Raw genomic sequence first — 9,548 nt, 5'->3', positions numbered from 1 at the left:
TTTTACCACAGTCTCAGGTATTCTACATCATGAGTTCACAAAATGCATAAAGCATGAGGTCTCTTCTCTTTTAAATCTTTCAAATCCCCCCCCCCCCCCCTGTCTAATGTTGGCCCTCGGCCTTCCCAGTATCAGCTATCTGGCCCCCCCCACTCAAATGAGTTTGTGACCACTGGTCTAGAGGCTGGTTCACACGTTCGGGTTCTCTCGTGACCGCACATAAGCAAACGGACGTCATCTGTTGGCGAGGAATACTTCTGTCAACCCTCGGTAAAGTGGAAGCTTCTCCCACCTCTTTAAGCGTTAGCAGAGCGAATACTGCAAAGAAGGCCCGACCCCTCTTCAGCGTTTTTTCTGCCAAAGTGGAAAGGGGTAGGGGAGTTTCCCTCCCGAATCGTGCATATATCCCGAACTATAACATGTAACCAAACTGAAGGGTTTCTCGTTGTTTTCGAGATATCTTCGCACTATCTATGAGAATTAGTCGCTCGCTATGTAATTATTTCGAGCCCACGGCAAACGAATGATACGTAGAAAGCCATATCTACACAGGCTGAAATTGTTCCGAGGATGGCCGATAGATGGCGCCACTGTATTAAGCTGTTACGCTACTGTGTGAAGCGGCCTGCGGCCGTCATGCCGGGAACGATGCGCGAGTTCGTCAGCCCTTCGCGCACCTCTTGCGTTTGTTTACCATACAAATGCGGCCACGTGCTTTTCTTTTCCGCGATCTCGAGTAATAAAAGCGAGCACAGGGCTGCTTCGTCATCGTGCGTCGCGCTCTCCGTGTCGGTTGGCGTGTCCCTCCTTGCCTTCTGACGCGCTTAGGACGAGAGGTTTGGGCCACTTGCTCTCCATGTGGTCTGCTCACTGGTGGGTCTTTCCTCTTTGCAGAACACAATGGCGGACGAAGACGTGGTGATCACGGGCTTCTCGGCCTACTTTCCCCAGGCCAACCACCTGGCCGAGTTTCGGAAGAAGCTCTACGATGGCGTCGACATGGTCACCGACGACGAGGCCCGCTGGCCCAGAGGTACGTCGCGACGAACTAACCACCCGTTCTCCGTGCTCATCTCTGAACAGTGTCTCCCTGGCAAAACTGCTTCAAGGGCCACTGCCAGGCGTCAACGGCATGATAGCGCCAATGCATAAATTGGTGAAAACTAATCCGTACTTATTCTGAGAAGAAAAAAAAAAACTGCTACGCAATATACTTGTGCGATTGAAAAATTATTCGAGCTCTGCCTGTATGATTTATTTTGATCAAAATCTTTACAAACTTAAACATCTCGCAAATTATTGACACCTCGGCCGATTTTCAAACCTAAAATCCACTGCCACTCGTCTATGAGACAGAATCATGCACGATCAACGTCAGCATTATTCGTGAACGCGAACGGCGTCCTTCTTTGTGACTGATATTGCGCGTCCTTCCTTCCGTAATCATTTAAACACATCTGTGCTTTTTTGCGACAAAACATTTTTTTTTGTGCTGTGCACAACCTCTTCGATAAATATTGGCACCAAAGACACGCTCAGACCTGAAGAAACAGTGGCTTGCGCAGGTCTTGTGCTCTGTTGCCAATCGCAAGCGGGGCAGCTATTCGCAATCATCAGCGCGACACTCACACCGCGGTGGTACCGCGGTGTCAGAATCGCGCTTCCTAGCTCCTGGATAATCGGCTTCAGAATAAAACTGCTTGCCTATGCCTTCCCAACATGAAAAACTAAAAGCTCTAATACTGCTCTTATGCAGCAAAACAAGATTTGCATACGGGTCGCAGATCCAGTCTCGCACTGCTGTTCTGCGACGATCATCCAGATCTGGCCCCCACGTTCAAATGAGTCTGAGACCGCTGGTTTAGAGGCTGGTTCACGCATTCGGGTTCTGTCGTGACTGCACAGAAGCACACAGAAGCCATCTCTCGCGAAGGAATCTCCGAACTTTTTGTCTTTGGGGGCCAAATGGGGGATCTTTGTGCAAATCTGTGCAGACGCTGAGCCGCAGCATGCCGAACCATTCGTTCGTTTTCATCAATGTCACGCTGCAGTCGAATGCTCAAATGCGTATATAACCACGTTCCATACCACACATTCTCTTTCTGACATGGATGAAAACAAACGAAAGGCTCGGCATGCTGCGGCTCACCGTCTACGCAGACAAGCACAACCCGAGTTTCGCCCCAATCAACATCATTCACCACGTGGAGATGCGGCTTTTTTTTGCCCTACACTTCCACAGGAGCACGTGCTCACACGCTCATGAGCACGTGAGCGCGTGAGCTCACAAGCAGGAGCACGTGCACCTGACAACGGACGGACATATGGACATGGCTAGCCCCAAAGGAGCTTCGATCGCCCTTAAAAAAATACCCTCACGAAAGTTTTGTACATTTCCCTGTAGACGGGGGTTCCCTGAAGTCAGTTTTTCTGGCGATTGAAGCGTAACACGACCACTGTTCGTTTCTTCGGGTGAGGCGAGGGTGGTAAAACTTCAGAATATCCTTACAATAAAGGACTATAACAACGAAAGGATAGCTTCAATCACGTGAAGGGACGTTGACGCCGTTGGGATCGTTTTCAATATTTGAAGAAGAGCGGTGAATACCAGTGGTATTATGGTTTTTAATAAAGATATAGTACCTGTTCCCCCAGCCTGGTTTGGTGCAGAGGTACGGGAATCGGAAGGCGTTCGTGCAGTGACGTCTTTGATGATTTGTTTTTCCCTAAAAGATAGTTTTGGTGATTCTTTAAGTGCAGCTGTTGTAGCACTCACTGCGGCTCCAGGATCGTCACTTTTGTTCTCTAGGTTCTTAAGAGAAGGGTAGTCCTGAGCATATAGTGCCGGCACAGTATTGGTGGTGATTCTGCACGTTGCTTTGCCACCTTCAGCCGTTTTGTTTTTTGCGTGATGTTTTGCGTGAACGGCATATGTAGCCTCGCGAAAAGTGGCGTTGTGTTCTAGCCGATACCTTGTAAATTCAGTCTCTCTTACCCTGACTAAGCACTCGGCTAAGTTGGAAGCGTGTTGTCCTTGACAGTTAACACAGCAAGGATTGGCTTCACACTTGCCTTCGTGACGCAGTCCACATCGATAACATAATCAAAACTATGATCTGCACGCAGCTGCAATATGGCCGACCTTGTTACATTTGTAGCACTGCAAGGAGCGTGCTCGGTAAGGAATCACCTCACTTCTTACAAGCCCCACTTTGACGTGTTGAGGAGATACCTTCCCTGTGAAGGCGACTCGCACTACGGGTGAGGTCTTCCCAAGTCGCTTCACCTCTGCTACGCCAACGGAGGACTGCAGATGAGTTTTAATGCCGTCTTCTGTGCAGTCAGGGTCAATTTCTCCCAGAACGTCAAAAGAGTTTGAGCGATCTCTCGGCAGAAAAGCTCTGACCGGTACTGTGCAGAGCTTAGACAACTTGAGAAGCTCTCCTTTAAGGAGAGGTCGTTTCATATCAACTGCGACAACGTTCCGAGCTTTGTTAATCCGGACCACACTCACCATGCCTGTAGCAACGTTGTTCAGGCAGTCAGTAAGCTTGAGTTTGCTGAGCGACTCACCCTTGTGATCCTCAGTCGAGATGTACAATACAGTGCACCCAACTTGTAGGTTGCCTTCACCTGTGAGAGATGAAGCATGACACCGTGAGTCCGTTTTACGCCTCTTCTTTCCCTGAGCAGTCTCGAAATCATCGTCGTCGGGCAGCATGTCGTCGTCATCGCAGGCAGACACGATCGTAGAGGAAATGCAAGTTATTGCATCCGTGGTTCGTTCTTTGGGCGGAATTTTATAGCCGTCTGTGAAAGGCGTCCCCGAATCTGCTATGTCTTGCAGGGCGGCGAGCATCAGTTGGTTCGTTGATTCAGTGTTAATTTTTGCAGGAAACTTGGCATCCCTGGAGGAGGCCCTTCTCATAGAAAGGTCCGATACTTCTCTGCTGTTGCGTAATCGGGGGATACGGAGTGCAGGCTCGCTATTTAGCAAATATTTGGTTATATCTCAGGAGACACAGATAGAATCACCAAACGTAGTGTCGTCGTCGTCGTCTTTTTCGCATACAGATACACGGCACAACAAACATGAACGCAACATCACACCCGATAACAACCTCTGAGTTGTGCGTTTCTGCCTTTTATACAGGTCGCATATATTATATTTTCTCAGTGAAAGCCCATGCAATAAATAATATTCCCAGCATGTTAATGTTTTGTCAGTAATGTCGTACTTCTGAGAGTATTTTGAACGGCTCAGAGGATAAATATCTTAATAAAAAGTAAACGCGCATGAGATAATTATTTGGATAAGCATGGCTAGTTGGGCTAGTTCAGGGGTGGCCAGGGTGACCTGGCCTAAGAGCCGCAAACAAAACCTGTGGGGATTGTGATCCCTCAACATTCTGTCGCGTCAGCGTTTTGGCGCGCCGTGGCGGCCGCGCTGGCGTAGCGAGAGGTGGCGCTGCTTACCACTGTGAGTGGCTTCCTCCTCTCCCCCCTTGGGGCGATTTCCGTAACAGACCCCCGCACAAAGGAGATCGACGTGTCGCTCCTTGATTGGCCACTCCGCCCCCGCCGTTATCTTAAAACCAGCGGACAGCAGTCTCGCTGGTCTCTTCTTCCTGGGATTCGGCGGCGGCGACAACGGGGACCCTTCCGGCGCACCGGTGAGCGTTTACCCCGTACTTTGTACCTTTGTGGACGACCGTTCGGCCGTGGGCGATCTCCACACCGACGGCGTTCACCAGCTTATAGCCGCTGTGTTGTTGTTATTTTGTTTCATTGTAAATAAACAGTTTATCACCGTTACCAACGTGACTGGTGTCTGTTTGCGCTCAACGAGCAGCATGCCACGCGAGTACGAACCCGCTTTGTGGTAGAGCGTCTCGCCGCGAACGTGGTACTCCCAAAGGCAGTGGCCCTAAGGAGAACCACAATTTGGCTCCCAACAAAAGGGCTGACGACCAGAACCCTGGTACGTCTGTGTGTGGCGACTGCTGCCGAGTGACGAGTCCTCGCGCAACCAGCGCTTACCGTGACGATGCAGACCGACTTCTCGGATTTGCTCACGCTGGCGACCGCGGCCCCCACTTCAACGGGAAGCCGAAATGCCAACCCTCCAACGAGAAGCGTCCTACGGCGCACCCCTGGAGCCGAGCGTGGTTCCGACGCCATTGCGGACGGGCGCCATCGCTCCCGGATCTTCCCTGAACGCACGTGCTCCGCTGCCGGCACAAAGCGAAGCCTACCGGTCTCCCAACGGAGAAACCGCTGCGGCGCCTCATCACACCTTGCTCGAAAACGCGGCACGTGTGATTGAGAGTCTGACAGGTGCGTTGCGAACGACAACACTCGCACCACAGGCCCAACGACCTCCGGTCCGAATTCCCGTCCCGACTTATCGGGGTTACGCAGACAGAGCGAGCGCTACGGACTTCCTTGACGATTTACGGAAGTACCAACGCGCGATGGGAATGTCCGATCGTGAAATACTTGAGCGCATTCTGCCAATCGCGCTCGTCGACGAAGCCGCACGCTGGTTCCGACTTGTCGGTGACCGACCCGGAACGCTCGATCAGTTCCGAGAGGCGTTCCGCCGCGAATTCCTTCCCGCCGACTACGAGAGAAGGATGCGGCGGGAGCTCGAACAACGAACCCAGCATCCGGACCAGTCCCTGCTGGAGTTCGTACGAGCCATGAAAGAGCTCTTCGAGCTCGCAGAACCCTCAGCTCCCAATGCAGAGCGAGTGGAACGCGTCATACGCCAAAGCCACCCGACTTTCGCTGCGTATCTTCGAGGCAGCCGTTTCCGCGACCTGAACGAGCTCGCCTCCGAGGCCCGGCGCCTTCAGGGAGACATTCTCGCTGCCCGTGCGTACCGGCCTCCGCCTCCAGCGTCAGCGGCCCTCGAACCGCGCTGCGCGTGGAGCGGTGACACGCCATCTCGAACACCGAGGCGCTACGATTCCGCAAACTATGCGGAAGATCGGGGCCGAGACACGTACGCAATCTCAGATCGTGCGCTCGACCCGTACTCCTACGGTAGACGAACAAGCCGGCCGACGCCGCAGTTCAGAACCACCGACTCGCGCCCCAACGAGGCAGCGAGGCAGGAGCAAACGAGGCTCCCTCAAGGTCAGCGAGCCGATGCACGCTACGACAGAGCCGGCGAAAACCGAAATGCACGGCGGAACCCCCAGCGAGGCGACGACAGAAGATGTTTTCGGTGCAATCGCCCCGGTCATCTCGCTCGCCAGTGCCCGGAGCGGCCGAACACGGAATCGCACCGTGCGGGAAACGAGCAAAGCCACCGGTAAACGGCCCTTGGACGGACGGACCGGTGGCTAACAAAGAATCGGAGGGTCCCATGGCCACTCTTTTGCCGACCGCCTACAGAATAGGCTTCCCAGCCGGCACCGTTCATTTCTGTAACGATCGCCGGCAAGCCATTCAAGGCACTCCTCGACACCGGAGCAAGCGCTTCGATGTTCGGCGACGAAGTGTTGACTCACCTCCGACAGAATTCTGTCCGACTCCGAGAATGCAACACTGCCTTTCGCCTAGCCTGCGGAACCGCCCTTTCGGCTGGTACCGCGCGGCTGGTCGCGAGATGGGAGAATCGAGTAAGACGACAACGCTTCGTTCATCTCCCTGGCCTATCGGTGCCCATTATTTTGGGCAGAGACTTCCTTGCCAAAACAGGCATTGTAATCGACGTCAGCAGCGCAGGCTATCGGGAGGGCACGTTTGCACCCCTGAAACCCTTCTGCGAACCCCCGGCCGTACCGCCAACGCCACCATTGGCGCACGCGACGAGCCGTCGAGAGGAAGCGAGGGACTCCCTAAACCGGGTCATTGACCCCAAGACACCGAGTCCAGCGCCGATGGCAGCGAGCGCCGCCCCCATCGGGGAAATGACGCACCCACTGCTCACGCAATCATGCAGCGTGTCAGGGCGAGAAAAAGCCCGACTGTCGTCGTTGTTGCGCCGCTATGACGCAATGTTCACGGACCGACCGGGCTGCACAAACGAAGTGCGACATCGCATTGACACGGGCGACGAACTGCCAAGAAGGCAGAACGCGCGACCCGTAAGCTTGGCTAAACGAAAAGCCATCGACCGTGCCCTGGACGAAAGGATCGACACCGGAGTTGTCAGGCGATCTAACAGCCCCTGGGCATTCCCCGTGGTGTTGGTCCCGAAGAAAGACGGCAGCTCACGTCTTTGCGTGGACTACCGCCGTCTGAACGACGTCACACGAAAGGACGCCTACCCGCTACCGAGCATCGACTCGATTCTGTCCAATTTGGGCAGTGCGCGGTACTTCACCACCCTGGACGCTAGCCGAGGCTACCTCCAGGTTCGGATGGAGCCAGGTGACGAGGCAAAAACAGCCTTCTGTTGTCACCGCGGGCTTTTCGAATTCACACGAATGCCCTTCGGTCTGTGCGGAGCGCCAATGACGTTCCAGCGATTGATCGACCGAGTACTGGGAGAAGCCAAATGGAAACACGCAATGGCCTATCTCGACGACATTGTCGTCTACTCCAACACCTACGAAGATCACTTACGTCATCTCGAGGACGTACTCGACCGGCTAAAAGCCGCGGGAATGACCCTGAACCCCGAAAAGGCTCAAATACCCGCATCGCCTTGCTCGGGTTCGAACTGGATCGCGGGCGCCTTGCGCCACATCCCGACAAACTACAGGCAATCCTGGAGTTTCCTGCGCCAACCGACGTGAGCTCTCTCCGTCGCTACCTGGGAATGGTGAACTTCTATCGCCAATTCATCCCAAACTGCGCGATGCTTCAATCACCACTGACACGCCTATTGCGAAAGTCCGTGAGTTGGAGCTGGGGTCCCGAGCAGGAAGCGGCCTTTCGCCGCACCTACCGAGCGCTCGCGGACACAGCTGAACTCAAGCTACCCGACTTGAACAAGCCCTTTCTGATCCAAACAGATGCCAGCAATCTTGGCTTGGGCGCGGTCCTGCTCCAACAGCACGAAGGTGTGCTCCGACCGGTGGCCTTCGCCAGCCGCTCGTTGACGCCAGCTGAAAGGAACTACAGCACATGCGAACAAGAGTGCTTGGCCATCGTCTTTGCACTCCGGCGTTTCGACATTTATGTCGACGGGACCACTTTCGTGATCGAAACAGATCACCAAAGCCTAATATGGCTCTCCCGACTTCGCGAACCCGCTGGTCGCTTGGCAAGATGGGCTTTGATGCTGCAAAAATACGACTACGTCGTGCGGTACCGGAAAGGCAGCACAAACGTGGTGGCGGACACATTGTCACGAGCCCCCGTAGACTGCACACAGATTTCCGCAAAGACCCAGGTCGAGCCAACGACACTCACAGTGTCAGGCGAAGCCGTGACTCAGTCCCAAATGGAGGCAGCAGATCTGACCACCCCGGACGAGACGATCAACCACCTAGACGCAGTGAGCGCAGTGGGAATCGTGTTCAGCAAAGAAGAGCTTCTGAAAGCCCAGCAGAATGATCCGTTTTGTCGAAAGGTGATCGACGGACTCGCGGAAGAGTCGGACGCCGTGGAGGCGGGCGGTGCGACCGCCGGGCGCAACACTACTGGTATTGTAGTAGGCGCCGAGTGCCGGGACGTATCTGGTATTGGTGCGGGCACCGAGGATTCATATCTGCTGAGCAAGGACGGGCTCTTGCTGAGGTACATACCCTCCGAGAACGACTCCGACGAGGCGTTCAAGGTAGTGGTACCCCGCAGTCTGAGAAACGGAATTTTGCGCTACTATCACGACTCGCACTTGGCCGGACACGCGAGCGGCTCCAAGACTTACTCAAAGTTATGTCGCATCGCCACCTGGCCGGGCATGAAACGGGACGTTTTCCCTTATGCCCGCACCTGCCACTCTTGCCAAAGCTTCAAACCAAGAGGCGGCAAACCGCCGGGCCTAATGCAACCGATTCCGAGCCAGCAATCATGGTCTCTGGCAGCCTGCGACGTGGTCGGCCCCCTACCGAGGAGCCCTAAAGGACACCAGTATTTGCTGGTTGTAACTGACCACTTCAGCAAATGGACGGAACTTTTTCCACTCCGCAAGCTGACAGCCCGAGCGATCACGGAGAAGCTCATGGAGGTTTTCACCCGTTTTGGGTTCCCCGAAGCTCTTTTGACTGATCGAGCGAGCTACTTCGTCGGGAAGGTATTCGTGGACGCGTGCAAGGCCCTTGGCATAAAGCACAAAACAACCACGCCGTACCACCCGCAGTCGAACATCACGGAGCGATGTAACAGAAACATCAAACCAATGCTGGCCGCCTTCGCGGAAAGGCACCGTGACTGGGACGCATATATCCCCGAGATCGGGTTCGCACTTCGGACCACACTCAACCGTTCGACGGGTTTCACCCCCGCTTTCCTCACATTCGGGAGAGAGCTTCCGAACCCCATGGACCGTGTCCTAGGGGGGAGCGCCGGGGTGGACAACGCGCAGCCGACGCAAACGGACCACGCGCGGCAGCTACAAACTCGGATGACGGAAGCCTTCTCGGAGGCGC

The 9,548-nt window shown here is 54.5% G+C and overlaps 1 protein-coding gene across 1 annotated transcript in view; it reads left to right on the top strand.

Moving 5' to 3' along the window:
* The first annotated feature begins 897 nt into the window (after window positions 1–897).
* The window catches only part of LOC8027869 (fatty acid synthase-like), a 143,835-nt gene continuing 135,184 nt past the window's right edge, over window positions 898–9,548 (top strand). Inside the window, exon 1 of the mRNA XM_042294558.1 lies at window positions 898–1,033. Within this exon, the coding sequence (XP_042150492.1) occupies window positions 901–1,033 (133 nt within the window). The 5' untranslated portion in view covers window positions 898–900. The remainder of the gene's footprint in view (window positions 1,034–9,548) is intronic.

This window comes from Ixodes scapularis, unplaced genomic scaffold, assembly GCF_016920785.2.
Source record: "Ixodes scapularis isolate PalLabHiFi unplaced genomic scaffold, ASM1692078v2 PGA_scaffold6__148_contigs__length_123643588, whole genome shotgun sequence".
Classification (NCBI taxonomy): Eukaryota; Metazoa; Arthropoda; class Arachnida; order Ixodida; family Ixodidae; genus Ixodes; species Ixodes scapularis.
Note: the sequence above shows the minus strand (reverse complement) of the source record. Positions and strands in the feature narration are given on the sequence as shown.